Here is a 20,262-nt window from a genome sequence, read left to right as displayed (position 1 = left end):
GTTTAGATTACTATAGCTTGCAATTATTAGTAATTTCAGATGTGTCAAGCCTTTTGTAACTGATCCAGAGGCTTCTTATCTTGAAGCAAGGCAGGCATTGCACTAAATGCTTATGTTGCTAGTTAGATAGCTCATTTGAACTCAAATCATTCTATTTCATGTTAAAATTCTTTTTAAGACTTGTAAAGTTAGTTGAAACGTCTGGTTTGAAAGCTAAGCTTCCTATGGGGAGAACACTGCAACTTTAGTGTTGCTTAATATGTATTGATAAACTTAGAGTTTTACTGTACCAAATGCTATGCACTTTATTGTTCTGCTAAAATTTGAGCCTAAGACAGTATTTCATGTCTTTAGATTGAAGCAATTGAACTTCCAATGGATCCAAAGACCAACAAAAGGAGGGGGTTTGTGTTCATCACTTTCAAGGAAGAAGATCCAGTGAAGAAAGTTTTGGAGAAGAAATTCCATAACGTCAGTGGAAGCAAGGTAGAAACTTATTTGTGAATCTTTGACCAGGCTGTTAAGCAGAATAACACTGTCTTTACTCTGAAAAAGATTTTGTAAAGCTATGATTCCAGAGTACTCAAAATTCAATAAGGATAGCGTGCAGTTTGCTGTATTATTTTCTGCTCTGTGTTCAGCCACAGAAGCTGCTAAGGTTCTTTGCCAGTATTTGCAGCTTTAATATTTATTAAGTGCTCGGGGCTTTTATAAGTAAAGGATTTAATTAATATAATTACATATGTATGGAAAAACTGGCTTGTTTATATATCAGTGTGGTGATATAAGCCATCTGAATAGATTCATGTTCTATTTTTCATCATAGAGTAATTGCATAAATTCAAGGCTTATTGGTGCCTTATGCTGAAGGGCCCCTTGAACCTCATCAGCTGTCTGTGAGAACCACTGTAACAGTGGTGTGAGATGCTCTGGTTGTCTGATGCTGCTTATCTGTGGGAGTAGCTAATACAGGTTAAGGTGTCAAGCATATGAGGACTGGAGGCAGATGATGTCTGGAAGGTGTTCCTCTTTTGCTTTGTGCTCTGTGCTAACCATCCATACACTAACTTCAGAGTCCTATCAGAACTTTTCATACAGCCCCACGTAGTAACTTGCGTTGCATGTAGATTAAGACAAGATTACTGGATGCAACACAGAGTAAAGCTTTGGCTATTACCTGTACATATGGTTTGCCAGACTCTGTAGTTAGCCATAAAGTTCATAAAGAGGCAAAGGATTGGGTGTGAGAAGAACTGAGAAATCATATCATTAAGTCTTGCATCTGTGGCTTGTTTTTATCATAAGATAATAAAACCAGCACCTTACCTTAAAGCAGGATCCAGTGTGAAGAATTCTAAGCAAAGTTTCCTGAGGTACCATCGCAGGGTGGTGTTCCTCTCACTGCTTCATCTCCAACCATACACAGATCTAGGAAGTAGAAGCTGGCTGATAACTTGAAATAGAGCTTGGGGGCCAGTCCTGGAACTTCTAATTCCAGTTATTTTTAACTATTTGTAGTATTGGAGAAGTTATGTTTTCAACTGTTGGTTAAATGTACTTCACAGTCCAACATACTCATAGTACAGGCTGCATGAAGGCTGCCAGGAAAACTCATTTGGCTTATTTTTCAGCCTTGTTGGTAGCTCTTCAGTCAGTGCAGCTCAGGTGAAGCAGTTCAGCAGCTTAGTCCTAGAGTTTGTGCAGATTGGGGGACAGCCTTGTAGCCACTCTACAGGCAGTAGTGGCTATGCTGAGGTGACCTCCCCACTTTCCTGTGAGGAAACTGATGGTGGGGAAGGGGTGGCATAAAGTACTCTGATAGCAGTAGCTGGCTTGAGTGGCAGGTAGTGACTGACTTACCTTGGCCTGAGCAGCATGATAAATCAGATGCTTCTGGATGTGCAGTAATACTGGCTGCGTGACAGGGAGCACAGCATGAACACCTTTGCCTCTAGAATAACCTCTGGCTTTCCTAGGTGGCTAGGTTTGAGCAGTGCTGTTTTAAGACAAGTAAGCACATTCCTCTTTATTCTTTCGTTTCAGTGCGAGATAAAGGTAGCACAGCCAAAAGAAGTATACCAGCAGCAACAGTTCAGTAGTGGTGGAGGAAGAGGTAGCTATGGAGGAAGAGGCAGAGGTGGAAGAGGTGGTGGTAAGTATTGCACACACTACTTTAGTATGGACACATTCAAACTAAGCTGTGTGTACTAAAATGGGATTTTGTGGATGGTTTTCCCTTCTATAGCTCAAAGTCAAAATTGGAATCAAGGTTATGGCAATTACTGGAACCAGGGTTATGGGAATCAAGGATACGGCTATCAGCAAGGTTATGGTGGCTATGGAGGCTATGATTATTCAGGATATGGGTATTATGGATATGGACCAGGCTATGATTACAGTAAGTAAAGAACTGTATTGGGTATAAGCAAGCGTAACTAATTAGCAGTTTAATGCATTTGTTCTCTTGTTCATAGGTCAAGGCAGTGCAAATTACGGGAAGACACCAAGGCGTGGTGGCCATCAGAATAACTACAAGCCATATTGATCAAACTTATTCAGGTATGCAGTGGCATGGTCTCTTTTGGAAAATGACTGCATAGGTTTTGTATACAATGCTGTAGATGGTATTTCAGTTCTGTACCAAATTTAACTTTACAATAAATTTCTATGGCCTGTTAAATGTGCATCTTACTTGGAAGAGCTCCTTGGAAATGTTTTACATGTTTAATACTTACAGATAACTAGTTGTTTAGACAGTGTGGTGTGTAAATTTCAGCCTTGCTGAAGATATTAATTAATGATTTTATTAATAGGTTAAACTGAAACTGATTTTGAGGGTCTGCTTAAAGCTGCAGCTCTGCATCTAGGGACTGCCTCTTGGAGTTAACTATGGACTCTGCATTACTCCAGTTGTACAGAAAGAGATGCATCTTTAGGGAACCAGTGTCACTTTCCACCTTTTTATTTTGTATTGTTTTTGTGTCATACATTTCCTGTAATGGAAGTGTTAATTTTACTGTACTTTTTGGTACCTTTTTGGAATCTAATGTATTGTAAGGTATTTTACATGTGTTCTGATTCACCATGACATGGATATTGAAGCTATCCTAGCTTTTGAAATAAAAAAGGCGTAATCTAGTGTCTCGTGCCATTCTTCAGCTCTATCTTAGTAAAACGGCAGTATGTTTTTCCCAGAACTTAGCTCATGGCAGTACCTTGCTAGATGAAGAGTTGGGCTTGCTGCTTTTAATCTGGAAACTAGAGGGCTGTGTTGGTAGGTCGTTGTGTTGACTTCAGCAGTTAAGTGAGAGCTGAAAACTGCAGTCACTTGTGCCTAGAGGCTATGGAAGAGAGCCTGGGCGGAGATCCCAGCTTTTGGGGCTGCGCTGGTGGCTCAAGTTCTAGACAGGTACAGAGGTAGTTGTACTGAGTGCAGTAATGGCTCTTGTGGGTGGAGCCAAAGGCTTAGGTTTCAGGTAGGGTTTGGCAGGCAAGACAGCCTTGCAGGAGGAGGCTTAAGAGGTATGCAAGAAGCTAGCTGCTCTTCCTTCATGTTCCAGCCTCTTGAGTCAGAGGTTTCTAAAGTTCTTAACAGTATGTACATATGTCTTGAAAGACAGGTTAGGCAGACATCAAATTAGGAATGCAAAGCTTCACTTTTTGCAGTCTTACTGTGTATCAAAAACATAGTAAAGAACTTCCACCTGAAACAGTGGGAGGAAAAACAAGGAAGGTGCATCTAATAATACAACTATTTTTCTAGAGATACTCTTTCCTTTCTATTAGCTTACCACAGTTTTTAAGAAATAACTACTATGATTTGCTTGTCTGGTTGCAGAGTAGTCCCTGTCTTGAACTTAAATATTCCAAGTAGCAAGTACTGCTGCACAAAGGAAATTTCTAATCTTTGTTAATCTGTGTTTTTTTTTTTGTTTTTTTGTTTGTTTTTTTACTTCAAAAGTTGATATTTTTCTTTTAACGCACAATTTGATCCAACAAACCAGCAGTGGAACCAAATCAAGTAACTATGAAAGGAGAAAACCATGTTAATAGTGATTTTTACTTCTTTTTTTCCATGAGGGAAGCAGCAGTTCCTACAGGAATGACAACGTGCTGCTCCCTGCTGGCTGTCCTTGAAATTAAAAACCATAAAGTTAACCTCAGACAAGTCTTACAGACTTTTAAGCTGCACTCTTGAATGTAAGAAAGAGTGAAGCAGATCTTTTAGTTGGGTAGTGGGCACGTGAGCTTTATAGTTGATGTGTGTAACAAAGTGCCCAACTTGAAAAATATAAAACTATAAACAGTTGAAACAAGTAATATTTGGAAGGATTACTCTTGAAGATTGGCAAGTGAAGTGCTCTATTCTGTTGCATCTTTTTACTTGTTTTTCTTTTGAATTAAGGGTTAGAATACCTTTCTAGCAGGTGGCTTGCCCACTGAAGGGGGATTTGGACAGTGTTATGCCAGAACCATACTGCTGCTATATTTCTGTCTAGTTTGTTATCAACCTGTTACTGGTTCCCTTTGGAAGTAGATCCTCAAGTAATGCTTCATTTCAGTGGTTGGACTAGATGATCTTAGAGGTCTTTTCCAACCTTAATGATTCTATGATTCTTTACAGGTGATGTGGCCTCAGGCAGAAATGGGTTACTAGCACTTACATGAAGAGCTTGCTTTCCCTTTCTTGCATGAAAGGTGTGTGATGCAAAGAAAATCTTACTGTCAGGTGAAACTGTCAGGTGAAAGCAAGGGCTTGTACACAGAGTTGTATCTGAAATGGCTGTGACATACTGTTCATTTACTAACTGCACTCGGATATTTCCTGAGGACAGTGTTTCCTAACAACAGCTGTGGGAGCTGTGACTTTGAGCTGTCTGTTCCTCATGAGATGAAGCTCTTTACTTCATCTGCTCATTGGGAGCTTGTTGATTAAAGTGCTAACTAGGAACTCGTCAGCTTGAAACTGCTTCCTGAAACTGATCAGAGGAGGCTGAGAAAAGCATTTCCAGGAATGGAGTTACCACTGGTAGCAGCAGATAACAAAAAAAAAAAGCCAGTTGGCTCCTCTTAATTTTTAAACAGGCATGACCTGAAAGAGCAGGAGTTTGGAAAACATAGTCTATAGTAGCTACTAGAAAGATGTTGCTTTAAAACCAGTTTTAGATACTCTGTTAAATAAAAGCCAATCCCACATCTGCCACAGTTGAATATTTATTTCTCCTAAAGCTTTCACTTAATAATAAGATAACTGAAAATAACAAAATCAAAGGTCTTATCTGGTCTAAGACATACTAACATGAGGATTAAATGTACATTATCACAGTAGAGTAATTTTTCTTAGTTGGTCTTGAAACATGTTTGAAACCTATGGAAAGAAAATAATGTTATGTTTTTCTTACAAAGTATCATAAAGCAAAATCTATTTCATGGCCTCGTTTTCACTTACATGCAATGTAAGTGTTGTACTGTACTTAGTGAGAGGCTTTTTTGCATTCTTGCTTTTCTGTAGAGGAACATATTTTTGCTTATTTTAGATTTGCAGATAAGCATACTAAGTTATTAGGTGTCTGAGTTAAACTGATTCTGTGAGTCATCCCTCTGTTCTCAAGAATCCATAGTACTAACAGTTGTATGTCTTTTTTTATTAACTTGCTAAATAAAATATTAACACACTTTTCTTGTGCCTGCTATACTGCTATTGCTCTCAACCAGAAACTTGCATTTCCTTAGCTTAGGGCCACAGCACTGTGACTCCAGCATGGCGCTTGAGGCCAAGTGATTACATTCATAGCCCTGTATCTAAAACCTTACTGGTACTTGGTTAAAGACACATTCAGTTGTCTTCTGGTAGGAGTCCCAAGTACCAGGAGTCCCAAAGTGTTGTTATCAAGGTGTTAAAGTAGCTTGATGTGTTCTGCAAGCTACAGAAGGACCTCAACAGATCTTAGAGTTAGGAAGACTTAACAGGTATTTGTCTTACTGGTGCCCCAAACCTGGTAGGCAGAGGGGTAAGCTGATGCTTAATTCATGAAGCAACAGCCACGAGCTTGAAATGATTCTGTGTTATTCAAATAAAGCAGGGGCTGTAGTAGTTTTATGAAGGGCTATAAACAGTACTATCCCTACGAGATTAAATGGAGGTTCCCAAATAATGGCATGCAAGAGGTATAGTTTTGGAGCATGTTCTTAGGGGCAGTTAGAGAAAGACTTGCTGAAAGGTCTGATCCATCTGACTGTAACCAGGCACTGTATGAAGCTACAGCTGCTTCTGCCTGGAGGCTAAAGAGCAGCTGGCACAAGAGCAGTGACAGCATGAGGCATTTCTGAGATATGTTCAACCTAGCTTGAAAAGAAATGAATTCATAACAGTGTTACACTAGAAGTATCAGACCAATAGAAGGAATAGCAGTGAATTCCAGATGCAGCCAAGCGTAGTGCGTGCTTCGAGACTGCCAAAGAGCTCTGAACTAATTTCAAGTAAAAGCAACTGAGAAAACTTAGTCCTGCTCTACTGCCAGGGTCAGAGCCTGTGAAGCATGTTTAGAAACATCAACTTCTAAACAGTAATATAAAGAGTGAATATAGATAAATACCTGCTTAGATTGAGCCAATGGATGTTTTCTCCTGGTTCAGATGTTCTTTTTCCATATCTAGAAGGACACCAAGCAACAATTTAACAAACTTGGGGTTGACACAAAGTTTTAGACTAATCTGTTTAACACTGAATGTGCACCAGTTGTACAAAAAGCATCAAATGCATCTAGAAGATGCCTCTCACCAATGAAATTTGGTTAGCTTTGACAGTTGCTGTAAGTGAACACTACCCTCTGCCAGAGCAAAAAAAGGTGTACGTGCATCCTTGGAGTAAAAAGTTCTGCTAGAGAACATGGATTGTTCAGAAGTGAAGGCTAAACTTTCAGTGATTGACTTTCCTATGTGTTTAGTGTCTGTCATTTTGGCTTTGTTAAGCAGGTTCAGCTGCTCAGTCCAACAGTGACTGCTATAAGGCATTTTTTTTCATCTGTATTACCTGTTAAAAGCTTGTCAATGGTGTCCACTACAAATTTTGCATCCTCCATAGCGAAACACATTGGGGGCTTGAATTTAAGTACATTTCTTCCTGGCCCATCTGTACTCAGTAGAATATATTCTTCCTTAAGCCTGGGAAGAGTGGTGACAGAATTATTTTCACCTTCTGCACATAGTTCAGAAAACTTCAAAAACATCCTAATGGTGACTGTCCAGACAATGCTTTTCAGTGCTGACTGGTGCTAATTTGCTGTACTTCAGCAGCTAATGAACTGCAGGCTGCTTTGAAACTGTATGTTTGTCTAGCACACTGAAAAGCCACGTGACTGTCGCACAAACCTTGTTATTAAATACTCTGCTTCTTCTGTGGCTGGGGTCCTTTTTGCTTGATCTTTAATTAAGTCCACTCCAATGAATAGGCCAGAACCTCTTGGAAAGAAATGTGAATAGTCAGTCTGTGTCACAAGAAGGAAGTGCAAGTGAACTAAAGGAGTGAGAGATACAGTTAAGGTTTGGTCTCAAAAAAGTCTGAGAATTGGGGATGGTTGTTGGCTACTGTTAAAAAAAAAAAAAAAAAAAGTATAGCAATCTTGCAGAAATAGGGTAGTATGGTATGGGCTTGTCCTGTGCTGTCATTCTGAGTATTCTGTAACAAATTGTGTTGTGTTCTTTGTGCACTAAACTACTTTTGTTTAAACTTTTGTCTTGACAACTGATAGATCAGAAGTGTTATACTAGCCTAGAGTGGCAAAGTTTATCAGACTTTTGATTAGCTCAAGTATGGTTTAATCCAATGGACAGTAAGCTGCTGGTTTTTGTTTTTCTTTTTGCTAATGCCACAGCTCTGAACAGTTTCATAGAAATACAGTTTTCTTAAACTTGGTGATGTTAAACTAAACAAACCAAACAAAAAGCAGCTAAAAATGTAAATAAGGCATTGATACCTGACATCACCAATGATGGGGTGCTTGATTTTTTGCTCCACGAGTAGCTTCATCAAGAAGTTGCCAACTTCTGTGGCATGAACCTGAAGCTGTTCCTTCTCTATCACATCCAGAACAGCTAATCCAATGGCACATGAAACAGGGTTTCCTCCAAACTGAGTTCAGGAAAGAAACGTGCAGTCTTGTCAATGAAAGCACAGCCTCAGTGATAACATGAGCACACTAAGATTTATGTCTGATAGTCAGCAATTAGAAAGTCAGGTACCAGAAAGATGCAATTAATGTAAGCAGTAAGTGTGCGGGGGATGAAGATTAATTAAAAACAAACGCCATGGTTCTCATGTTAGTACTGACTCCTGTTTTTAAAAAGCAAAACAAAAAACAAAACACAAACTGTGGTCAGTTTTTACTTACTGTGTTGAAATACTCGACTCCTGTGGCTGCAAATGCTTCTGCGATTTCTTTTGTTGTTGCTACGCAGGCAATAGGGTGCCCATTACCTATGGGTTTCCCCATAGTGACTATGTCAGGTATAAACTCTTCTCCCTGAAGTTGGAATGCCCAAAAGTGCTTGCCAACCCTGCCAAAGCCGACCTGAATTTCATCAGCAACAAATACACCTCCTGCCTTGTGCACGTGCCTGTAACATAACAGTGATTATTTGTTAGGAAGGGAGTAAACGTATTTTCTGTTTTGCAACATACAGAATAATTTGCAAACTTGTTGAAAACAAATGTTGTGAAGGAAAACTTCTATACCAATGTTTAAAAAGAGGCCATGGCCCCACTAGGATTATCTAATGTAAAAGCATTCATCTTTCCTATGCATCTAAAGCTACATGCCACAGGAGACAGAAATTCTCCTGTCATCTGTACGTAGGACAGATTTTGTTTTGCAAGTGAAGATAATGAATGCCTGACTACTTACTCTGCAACTTTGTGGAAGTAGCCTTCTGGTGGGATGATTTGACCACCGACGCTTGGCAGAGATTCAGCAAAAAACGCAGCAATCTGAAACATACGGACTGCGTAATGACTGAACACAACAGAGACGTGTGTGGAAGTTGTGTGTACAGTCAGCGTTGACAAGCACCTGCACTGATCTCTTATGCAAGACAAAAGGTCAAAGAAATCACTTCTTACCTTTCTGCCTTTCTTATGTGCTTGCTTAATAATATTTTCTACTTCATTAGCATAGGCTGTTGCTGGATCTTCATGGTCCTCTCTGTATAGTCCCCTGTATGTGTCTGGAACAGGAGCCTATGCAAAGGAACAGCATTCTGTGTTTGGTAAATCATAAATAAGTCTTCATTTAATTTAATCAGTCGTTACAGGCTGAAGTACATACCACGTGGACCCATTCCTTCTGTCCTTCTAGATTTCTGAATTTATATGGGCTTATGTCAATCAGGGATGTCAGATGTCCATGGTAAGCACTTAAAAAACAATCAGCAGAGCTAAATAGTAATTTCCTCATTATCACAAGTTCTTTAGGCTTAACAGTACTGACATCTAAAGAGTAGATGAGTTACATCACCTGGTAGGAATACACTTACTAGTGAGAACAGCTGTAGGATTTCTAAGGGATGTAGGCAGACAGCAATCCTTAGCACTAGTTTTCCAGAGCCAGCAAGTACAATTACAACAGTGTAAGTCACAGATAGCATTAAAAGACTGCAGGAGTCGATGTTTCTGGCCTGCTTCTGAATATCCTCCAACAATGGAATTTTCAGTTTCTCTGGACATCCTGCTCTAATATTTGCCCACCTTTATGGCAGAAGAGGATTTTCCTGTCTCATCAGAATTCTTCAGGTTTCTCCGTCTGTCTGCTGTCCCTTTTTCCTGTCACTGTGCAGCTTCAGACCTGGCTTTGTGGGGTTTTTGTGTGTGTGTGTGTGTGTGTGTGTGTGTGTATGTGTGCGTGCCTTCTAAGAATAAACAAACTCAAGTTTTTGAAATCTCAAATCTAGAGTTTCCCCTCCTGTAAATGACAGCAAAGTGCTGGCTTTGTTTCAGCATGGCAAAGCCTGTCTTGTGCTGGAGAGCCCCAGCAGTCAGTACTTTAGGAGTGGTATCACAAATACTGAGCAGAGGAAAATTCTCTCAACTTCTTAGCTACATTCTTCCTGCAGTAACAAGTGCTCGGACCACAGATATAAACTGAGCCTTGTAACCTACAGTAGATAAAATTGCCAACATACTTACTGGTCTAGAACTATAACGTCCTCATGCTTTGTAAACTGTCGTGCCAGTCTTAGGGCAAGATCATTAGCCTCAGATCTGTAATTGAAAAAACTGGTGTTTAATTGCAGATACCCGAGGTTTGAAACCTGCAGAGAACACAGAACTAGATGCAAGGTACTGTCAGAGCCCTGAGTAATCAGCAATGCTCTGCACTCATTAGGTAGAACTGCGTAACAGATTAGAATCCATCCTTAAAAAGCTGGATTGCAGACAGATTGGAAGCAGTTTCCTTTTTATTTTAATGCATAGGTTGCTTGGGAATACAGGAGCCTCCCATAAGTAGAAATGTGCATTGTAACACTGAATTTTGAAAACATGTCAGACCAGAAACAAATACAGTAAACCTTTCTGTTAACGTAGTCCAAGGCCTTAGAATAAAAAGCTGTACAAATAAAGCACTAGCTCAGTTTTCTGACAGAGAGCTTGGTGAGTACAAACTTGAGATCTGCTGATATTCTAAATGATCACAGTTTCTTCATAATCAAACATCTTCAATTCCTTTCATTTTTTTTTTTTTAATATAGTCATCACTCCAGAGCATGCAGCTGCCTGCTGTACTTGTCTGTACACAACCAGGGCAAAAACAGTAGCGATTCTGATATACAGCTGACTTACCCAGAATTCAAGAAATAAAAGGTGCACAACTTCTCAGGCAGCTTTTCTGAAAGTCTCTCTGCATAATCAGTCAAGTTGTCATGAAGATAACGAGAATTTGTATTTAGCAATTGGTTTTGCTCGTGGGCTGCTTTTACTACATCGGGGTGACAGTGTCCAACTGAGAGAGAGGGGAGAGAGAGGTTTGAGAGTTCTCTGTTATGCACAGTGTCTTTTAGCAGGCACATAATGCGTTTGTGCTTATGTTTCTCCTAGCAGTACAGAGCTACTGTCAGTGTTGTTTGTATTTGATCAGTTAGGCATTAATGGTGTTATCAGCATAGGACAACACTGGTATGCTTTGAAAGCTCTCGTGGAAAACTTCCATTGTTCAGAAAGGTTTAAATTGGTTGTATTTCAAGGCTGGTGGGTAAATACTGCAAGTTGATATACTGAAACAAACAGCATCTAATTTTATATTTTGAATTTAGACATTTGAATAGCTATATTTACAGATAAGTTTTACCATCAAATAATTATATATTGTCAATATATATTATCATTACATATTGACAGTAATATATGGTATGACTGTCAGCCCTGACCAGCAATTTCAAGTACTGTAAGAAACAGCTACTTCATAAAACACCAATACTGCACCACACCAGGCTGTGGTCCTTCAGTAGCACCCTTAGTGACATCTGTGAGTACAACAAACTGTCCTTTGTTAGTTTTACAGTCAGATCCTTGACCTGAATTTTCTCGCACAGAGCTCTGTGAAGTTTAGATAGGAACTTTTCTGTGAAGGTAGAACAGGAAGCAAGTCTGGAAAGCACCGCGTTGATGCACCAATCCAAACGTGAGCAGAAGTTTCTCAAACTATAGGCTCAGTAAAAGTTCCTTCAGCTTCTCCAATTAAACAACCACTTCCCCCCACACCATGGAACAGTGGTAAAGAGTACTGATTGTTCCTTGCTCTGCTTAGTAAAACATGGTATTGAACAAATAGAACTTGAACTTACCATGAGCAACGTTGTTTATGCAGTCAAGGTATTGTCTTCCGTTCTCATCATACATGTACTGGCCTCTTGCCTTTACAATCTTCAGCGGATCATTAGGATAAAACAGTCTGCAAGAAGAGCTGTGTAAAGCATCAGAAAGCAAAACAAGCCTTAGTGAAGTCCCCCAGTCATCTAGTAATATTCTCAGTGTAGGTAATAAAGAGAAAGACATCATCCTCCTAGCCCCTAAAAGCACAGCTTAGGATGGAGAAAAGAACAGTCTGTGCTCTGACTTGATAGCCAAGTTTTGTTAGGCTTGCAGGCACAAAACCCCATTCCTGAACAAAAAATCCTTCACTGGCAATCCCCAACCACAGCACACAGACAGGACTTGGTTCTGAAGTTTCATCTGAAACTACAGTTCCTTGGTGTCTATGCTGGCTGCCCTCCCTGTTTTTTAAACTATTTGTGCCTGTCTCTCATTAATCACTTTTATTATACTCCTGGTATTCTTGCTGAAGGCACAGCGCAGCTGATTCTTACATCTGTACAGAGCTTCACTAACGCTAACAAAAGCCTTGAGTAATTTATTTAAAAGTAATTTATAAATAGTAATTTATTTAAAAGTCTGGGCAACGTATCTGCCAAAGGAGAGCTGCAGGATATCATTGATACTGAAGGACAGTGCCAACCTGTAATAACTCATTTAATAAGCATTGCTTAGAAAAATAGAAGGGACATAACACTGTATACTGAGAAATATCAATTAATTAAAAGAGTTGGTTAAAATAAGACAGTAGTTCACTGTCCGTCCCCTACAGGAATCCTACACCGTCCGTATGCACTGGCAGTAGGATGTCAGAACAGGTTTGTCAGTAAAATCACGCTGACAGTTCAGCCTGTGCTAAGAAAGCAGTAATGAGGCTGGGCTGGATCCCCAGGAACACAGCAAATGAGTTACAACAGGATGCAGTGCACAGGGCGGTATCTTCGGCTCAGCGCGGCCAGCACAGATCTGGTTGCAGCACTGACCCCAGCCTGCTTTCTGTCGGCACGAGGCTGTATGGATGGAGGTAGCCTTCCTTTCCAAATATGTAACATTCCTGCGGTCAGACAGAAATGCTCTTGCTGCCGTTCCTGGTAGCATTCTCCAGAACCAAGAATTTTTAAAATCGTTTGGAACAAAGCGAGTGATTGAAAGCCTGGTGATGAGTCTTGTGCTTAGTTCTAGTGTGTTAATTCTGACGTTTTCAGCTCGGACAGGTGGGCTCTCGATCTGTGTCAGCAGCACCAGGAGCCGCTCGGCAGCCGCGTGGTTTGCTCGCTCAGAGCCAAGCGGCCAAAGATCGCTTTGTAAGCAGTTCTGAGCTCCAGCAGCCGCGCCGTGCCATCCGTGTTTTGAGGGCTCTCGATGCCTTGTTTCATAACCTTCCTTAAACGCTAATTATACGAGTAAAGCCCAGGCTCCGCTCGCTCTCAGCACCGTCTCTCTCCCGAAGTTACAATTCAGAGCAGGGAGCGCTCGCAGCCCCGGAGCGCCGCGCTCGCAGCCCCGCTCTGCGCCCCGCTCTCGGTACGGACGCTGCCGGCACTTACCCGATGATCCGCCGCCGTAAGGACAGCGTCTCCTGGCGAGAGCGCTGCGCTCGCCTCATGGCCGCCGTATCCGCGGCCCGGCCCAGGCGGGAGGAGCCCGCTTAGGGCGGCATCCCGCCCGCCCGCCCCGCCGCCGCTCCCCCTGCGGGCCGCCGGCCGGCACTGCGCTCCGTGCCGCAAGGCGATGCTGCGGCCCCGGCCCCGCCCACTCCCGAGCCCGCCCTCGGCAGCACCGAGGGGAGCGGCGTAACTCACCCGTGCCTCGGCCTGCCCTCCGTCTGCTGGGCTGGGCTCCTCTAGGAGCGGGAGTGGTGACTTCACCCCGCGGGTCCTGTTCGCTCTGGGAGGTTCTACCAGCGCTCGGTGCTGGCAACAGCACACGGGGCTCAGAGTGATTTGTGAGGGTAGCTTAGGGGTTAGAGCTGCTGCGTTTAACACGCCGCGCTCCTTAAGCAAAAGTAAAACAAACCTCTTGTATGGTCGAGCTCCTGTGCCTGCTCCCCTGCAGCTGCCCCAGAGGCAGCGGGTGGGATAGAAGCCAAGCGCTGCCCTCAGGTGAGAGGAGATGGTCCTGGTCATGTTGGGATGGAATTCCCTAAAGAAAAGCACAGAGATAAGAACCAGAAGGGACGGACACGTCCGGCACTCCGCTGCTGTAGGTGCTGTATCCCCAGCAGAGCCGTCGGCATGCTCCACTCTAAAAGATACCAGATTTCTATTTTTTCATTTCAAGTATGTGTTTGTATTCATTTGTTTTAAACTCATAACAACTGAGAGGACTCAGACCATCTGACTACATACCCAGCAGACCAGAATTATTTTCAGTTGCAGTTACTTGGTAAAGACAGGAACAGTTTAAGTTTTGTGTTAATATAGGGAATCCCAAACCAAATTGCCATAGATTTAGAACTAACTGAGCTTCAGTGGTAAAACTCAGATGTTGTGTAAGTCAATTTTGAACTGCTGAAATGAACTGAAAGACAATAGAAGAAATACGAATAATGGCCATTAATCTTTATTTGAACTCTTGTCTGGTTAAGATACTTTGCAGCTATTTATAATAACAACCGGAACATTTACAGTTTGCTTATTCTTGGTTACAAATGCAGAGTTCATTGTACATATTCACACAGTTGTAAAAGCAACCTGTACAGAGAGACCATTTCTAAACACCAAGTCTTTGCTTTTATTACAGAAAGCACAAGGAAATGTTTTTGGAGGTCTCGAGCTGATGTGCTGTTCATTGCAGCTTTAAGCTAGAAATACATACTGCAGGACTAATTAATAACCATTTTAACATGTTAAAACAATGGATACGAAATACTGTCAATTAATGCCTTCATTTTTAAAACAGTTGTTCCCCAAAGCAGTGAGTAAATAGAACACTCTTCGTAGCATACACAATTAAAAATTACAACTGTTGCAAATAGAAATGTTACTCACTTTTTTTTTTTTTTTAATATTTATATGTATATATATATATATATATTTTAAAAGTGGTACATTTTACAGAGGCTTCCTCAGCTTTGCATACGATACCACGTAAATACAGCCACACAAACTACTGCTCAGGGTGCTTAGCATGGACACGTGTGCTGCACACAGCGCTGGCAGCTCCAACAGCTGCCCCGAAGCAATGCAGCCATTCCCGTAAATAAGGCTTGCATAACTTGGGGGAGGATTAAGCCTTATCAGCATAATTTCAAACGGGTGCAGATAAAACTCATATTGCATACATTTCTCTCAATTGCGTTATAAATAAATCAGATTTTCAGTTAGGTTTTCATACCAGCAGCTACAGTTTCTCTACTTCTATCATTTCAGAAATGGCACCTAAATGCTAGAGGACAGACCAGTGTTAAAAGATCTGTATGTCCAAAGCAACATAACGTGGCAGAGCTGGTGGCTTCCAGTTCTGACTGGTTGAATATTTGTCATATTGAGCATTTTGTTTTCAGTAAGATACCAAAGAAGAACGCTAAATAGCAATGCAGGAGTTGCTCTGTTATGGAATTGCCTATACCGTGGCATTCCATGTATGAAACTGCCCAGCAAACACAACAGGACTCCAGCTCCTTTTCTAACTAATGGCAATTTACCATCTCTTCTGCCTATTTTGGAAATTCAGTGGGTACCTGCAAAACCAGGTCCTACTTTTATTTCATAGCAGAGAAGCAGATTTGAAAAGCACCCCCTTCATAAACTCATGTAAAATGCACTTTTACAAATTAAACGTACAATTCAAAAGAACATAAAAACCCACACGTTCCTGGGTACACAGAACTGTACTTCAGATACTTGGGACATTTCCATTTTAATCTTCATTAACAGCCACGTTACATAAGAAGCCACACACAGACACACAAGTTCACTGTGTCTGTTCCATGAAACAGAACTGAGGACTCCTACCACAGCTTAGCGAACCGGGATTAATTGTGCTAAGACATAGGAAAACCGCAAATGTTAACGTATTTCTTATTCTGCTCTGCTGTCAATAATGCCACTTCTTATGCATTGAAAACTCATGTTTCCCAGCTCCCCTGCAGTTTTCCCCCAAGCCCTCTGCAGCAGTATAGAGTCCTAAGGTCTATCAAGGCCTTCTCCCATTCATTTCCAAGTGTCAGGTTTTCAGCACTTGCTTTAGCTGCAGCTTACGCAACAGTCAGGCCTTTCTGGTGTGCCATCTGATGAATGAAAGCATGGGAAAGCTGCAGTGGTTCACTCGAGAACATGAGAAGCAATGTTAAGTTCACAGGTACAAACTATATACTGACTGGTTTGCTTCAGTACGTTATTTTTTTTCTCCCCCCGCTGTTATGAACAAGCCTAAACGTTGTTCCGTAAGATGGCTGAGCTCAGTGTATGCCACATTGATTGTCTCACTGCAGTATCTTAGGCCTCTTCAAATCTCATCAAAATACTTCATCTCACTTTACAGTCTACCTGGTTAAGCCTGGCTATACAACCAAACACACCAACAAGTACATGATGAGTCAACCTGAGGGCCTGCAGTGAGGCCACGTACAGTACAGGGCCTTTCCTGCACCCTGAGGATGGTGGGACCAAATCTGTGCCTGGCTGTGCTGGCGTAGGTTGGACCCAAACCTATCCTGGTTCAGCCACTTACATACAGTATTAATTCAAGAAAAGCAGCCTGGGGACACTTTATTTTTAATCATGGAATTGTTACTAATATTTTTGCATATATTCATACAAATCTATTGTCTGTAAGGAAAGTAATTCAGAGCTTTCAGTCTAAAAGTTTAGAATGGAAACTTGGCTGGCAACGTCCTTTTATTTGCATAACGCTTCAAATTAATTATCTGGGCAACAATTGGATTAAAAAGAAAACGACTGTGTTTCCCAAGAGGAAATACAAGAATTGGGAAACATATGAAAGTTTCTGTCTAAGCACTCCTGCTTTGCAGTGATTGATTCGAACCTCAGCTGGCAAAGGTGTGCCTGTGCCTATGTATGCAGCCAGTTATGGAGCAGGGCTGTCATTTCTGGGGTAGGGATGGTTTCCCATCATAGCACCGAATTTGTTTCTGTTCAAAAAAGATGGCCTCTAGAGGGCAGCATGAAATCAGCATTCAATGCCCAGGAAAACCATGCTCCTACATGGCTTTATGGTGAATTCACAGGACGCATATATTGAGAGCAAGGATGGCTGCTTACCACTACAGTAAATCTGAGATTTTTCTGGCATTTTAGCATTGTAATTAAGTTAGGTGTTACAGCTGGCTGAATTCTTTCATTCTGGCCCCCAGACCAGCAGACAGGCTGTCCTACGTGAAAGCTCATAAAGAAACATGCTTCCTGGGCACTGGGTAACTACAACCATCAGAAACGCCAGCCTAGCATCCTGGGTCGTTGTCCATGGAATACATTTTATCATTGCATAAGCTGCTTTGAGCCACTGAAACCTCACGTACATTTTGCTGGCTTGTTAATTTCAAACGCAGAATGTAGGAAATGACAGAAGATTAAAAAAAAACAACTCAGTTAAGTACTTCAGGTTTTCTAAAAAAGAAAACACATTAGGAAGTCTGTTATCATAAGAAACATTCCTATTTTAAAATATGCAGGAGAAAAATCTGTATGAAAAGAAACTCATTGCCATTATATATACAGCAAGAATTAGAAGCAGAGTATACAACCAAGCCTTCCCCGTGACAATAAAACCAAGTATATGGCCTTTTTGGTTTTTTTTTTTTTTCTTTTTTCTTCTTAAGCTAAAATCCCAGTGCATTGGGTCTTGGAAACAGTTTCAGTTTGGAGTCAGACTGGATTTTATCTACCACCTGTTTCACAGCCCAGAGAAATAATTCTGGTGAACTAACTGGCCCAGCCTGCAATTAGATCAGCTGCAGAACTCTAATTAACCCCCCCTGCCCCTCCGCTCAGGCTCACACCATGACAAGGGCACTTCTGGAGCTGCCAGCACACTCCTGGCACCAGACCAGACCTACAAACAGGGGCATTTTTGACCGCCAAAACGCAGACACAGCTGAGCTCTGGGCACTTGGCCACACTCACAGCAACACCATTCCTGGAGCACAGACAGACCTCACAGCTGCTTGTCCTGTTCCTGGGAGCAGGCAGACAGCATTATCTGGGCCTAATGGGAATCACCACACTTCTAAAGTCAGTTACATCGGACACTAAATGTTCTGTAAACTAGAAAACTGGGATAAACGCGAGTGTGGCTTGGCTTAATTTTCCCCAAGACAAAGAACTTTAAGCGTTTTAACCCAAATATTTGTTCACCGACGAATCCACAAAGCTCACACACCAGCCACTGCACTGATTGAGATAAATCAATTGCTCAGTCACGCTGACCTACATTTCATCGCGTCAATCATCTTTATTGCTACTGACATCTAGTGGCAGCACTTAGCTGCATTTTGGATTTCCTGTAAAAATTTCTTACCTTCTCTCAAGCCAGAAAAAAGGGAGAATTCCTGGGGGAGAAATGCACTGTGCTCTGTGAGTGGCTGAGATCATTCCTGGGTTTGGACTGAGACCACTAACACTGCCCAAAAGTAAAATTCATCTTTGTGAGCTGTTTGCATATTCCGTGTTCTGAAAAGACCTACGTAAACATTTTCATATGGAAAGAGAAAATAATCAACTGATCTGGCATGAATCTGCTGAGCAAAGCACATCCTTTTTTAACTCTTCCCAATAAGATCATGACCGCCCTGAAACAACTCTTCGTTTAACAACCTCCCCTAAACGTGTGTGCATGGGAAGCACATGGATCTAAATACATTTCCTCTTAGACTGTGCAGTCAGTGCAAAAGAACAGTTACTCTAATATGGTTTTTGAGTTTGTGCTGCACGATGGACGAGAAACACTGAGCTCAGAATGCACAGGCTAAGCACAGCGGTCCCTGTGCAGGACCATGAAAGATGAGGAATACAGGTTACAACTGCAGCCCCAGCAGTATTTGTGCCTGGAGATCTGTGCCATGCCCTGTGCCCTGAAGCTCTGCTTGCTGCAGGTTTCAGCTGCTTTGGTGATGGTTGGGACTGCCTGGGACCAGCAGACCTGTAACTAACCCCCTGCTGGTTAGTTCCTCAAAGCTGGTGAGGATAGGTGCCACACATTGCAGGACTTGCCCCTGCCAGCACTTCCCATGGAAATGCAAGCAATAGCAGACCAGAGAAGCTGCTTTGCACAGGCTGCTGGTCTAGACACACGCAGTATATCTGATGCATCCTGAGCACACCAGACTTGCTACTTGTGCATAGGAAGACCTGCTTTTATGTGCAGGATGCACCATATTCAGCGTGCAGCACAAACCCAGCAGAGGGCCTTAACCTGGGGATTTTCAAACGTTACCTCTGCGGTGTCTGTCAGCCGAGGTGGCAGCACTGATGGGTATGGATCAGCCACAGCCCCGTGCTAGGATGCTGCTTCCAGCCTTCCTCCTGGGCTGGCACGGGAACATTACGAGGGGATGGGGAGGAAAAACCCCTGTGAAGAAGTTCAGTGGCTTTAAAAATAGCTCTCCTGCTCTGCTGAGAGCAAATGGCGTGGGTTCTATGGCACCAGGCTCTGTGTTGGGAGGGGGAAGGCGGCCATGCACAGCGGTTAGAGCAATAGGTAAAGCACTGTTCTGGTATTCTGTATCAATGTTTTGCAGGCCTGGCAGTGGTCACAGTTGATGCCTACAAGCACTGGATATTCCACAAGTTGAAGACGGAATACTGACTTGTTTACCTGAAGATAATAGGACTTCGGGGGTATTTCCTCAGAGAAAATATAAATTTTAATATAATTTCATAAGCTTTGGAGGTTAGCTTGTCTTGTAGCTTCAGTGATATCAAACTTCTTTGAGTAGGAGCTAGATAGAAAGCTGTTTAGTTTTTGCCAGCATATGTAAAACAAGACTTTTCTATCTGCATTGTAGATTGTTTGTGGACACTTCCAGATTCTTGTGCTTTCTGCAGTCATTCTGGGGACTGAACTCTCATTGATATCGATAGAGGTTCCATGAACAGGACATCTGCAGGATACCGAGCGTAGAAGCCCACAGTGTGGTTTGGAGTAGTGAACTGCTTTAGTTTGGAGATGACTGGGGGAGATGGGAAGAGCAACTGTACATTAAGGGAACAATGACAGATCTTCCCAGTGACATCAATGAGAGATTTGCCTTCGACCTTCCACAGAAGAATTAGCTTTAATTTGGGACAGCAAAGGGGTTTTTCAAAAGCATTAAAAGCCAGTGGGAGCTCTTTCAGCAGCTCCTTTCGCCTTTAAAAACCCTCACACCAAAAGTAATAGCTAACGTCATAAAATGGAAGTAAATAAAATGCATTTTCATTGCTGTTTGAGTTACATAA

The 20,262-nt window shown here is 41.9% G+C and overlaps 2 protein-coding genes across 16 annotated transcripts in view; one reads left to right on the top strand and one right to left on the bottom strand.

The window, feature by feature from the left end:
• Window positions 1-13,523, bottom strand: part of PHYKPL (5-phosphohydroxy-L-lysine phospho-lyase) — a 16,306-nt gene extending 2,783 nt beyond the window's left edge. The window contains exons 1-13 of one of the 8 annotated variants that reach the window (XR_008208344.1): window positions 13,411-13,523; window positions 11,836-11,954; window positions 10,835-10,994; window positions 10,181-10,255; window positions 9,324-9,411; window positions 8,904-9,235; window positions 8,391-8,616; window positions 7,977-8,131; window positions 7,372-7,461; window positions 7,034-7,164; window positions 6,597-6,653; window positions 1,327-1,914; window positions 453-546 (exon numbers count right to left, since the gene is read on the bottom strand). Coding sequence is in view for 6 of the 8 variants with exons in the window: in XM_052689964.1 (XP_052545924.1) it covers window positions 6,601-6,653; window positions 7,034-7,164; window positions 7,372-7,461; window positions 7,977-8,131; window positions 8,391-8,616; window positions 8,904-9,235; window positions 9,324-9,411; window positions 10,181-10,255; window positions 10,835-10,994; window positions 11,836-11,954; window positions 13,411-13,469 (1,488 nt within the window). In the remaining 2 variants the exon portion in view is untranslated. Of the gene's footprint in view, window positions 1-452; window positions 1,915-1,949; window positions 1,997-3,920; window positions 5,369-6,596; window positions 6,654-7,033; window positions 7,165-7,371; window positions 7,462-7,976; window positions 8,132-8,390; window positions 8,617-8,903; window positions 9,236-9,323; window positions 9,412-10,180; window positions 10,256-10,834; window positions 10,995-11,835; window positions 11,955-12,644; window positions 13,356-13,410 lie in introns of those variants that run through there. The other 7 variants (XM_052689969.1, XR_008208345.1, XM_052689964.1 and 4 more) reach the window with 7 other exon arrangements.
• Window positions 1-20,262, top strand: part of HNRNPAB (heterogeneous nuclear ribonucleoprotein A/B) — a 24,338-nt gene extending 4,076 nt beyond the window's left edge. The window contains exons 5-9 of one of the 8 annotated variants that reach the window (XM_052689973.1): window positions 355-486; window positions 2,044-2,152; window positions 2,246-2,398; window positions 2,475-2,559; window positions 19,830-20,262. In XM_052689973.1, the coding sequence (XP_052545933.1) occupies window positions 355-486; window positions 2,044-2,152; window positions 2,246-2,398; window positions 2,475-2,545 (465 nt within the window). In that variant the 3' untranslated portion in view covers window positions 2,546-2,559; window positions 19,830-20,262. Of the gene's footprint in view, window positions 1-354; window positions 487-2,043; window positions 2,153-2,245; window positions 2,399-2,474; window positions 2,560-2,813; window positions 3,140-4,624; window positions 5,677-19,562 lie in introns of those variants that run through there. The other 7 variants (XM_052689971.1, XM_052689974.1, XM_052689972.1 and 4 more) reach the window with 7 other exon arrangements.

Source organism: Tympanuchus pallidicinctus, unplaced genomic scaffold (genome assembly GCF_026119805.1).
Source record: "Tympanuchus pallidicinctus isolate F22 unplaced genomic scaffold, pur_lepc_1.0 scaffold25, whole genome shotgun sequence".
Lineage (NCBI taxonomy): Eukaryota > Metazoa > Chordata > Aves > Galliformes > Phasianidae > Tympanuchus > Tympanuchus pallidicinctus.
Note: the sequence above shows the minus strand (reverse complement) of the source record. Positions and strands in the feature narration are given on the sequence as shown.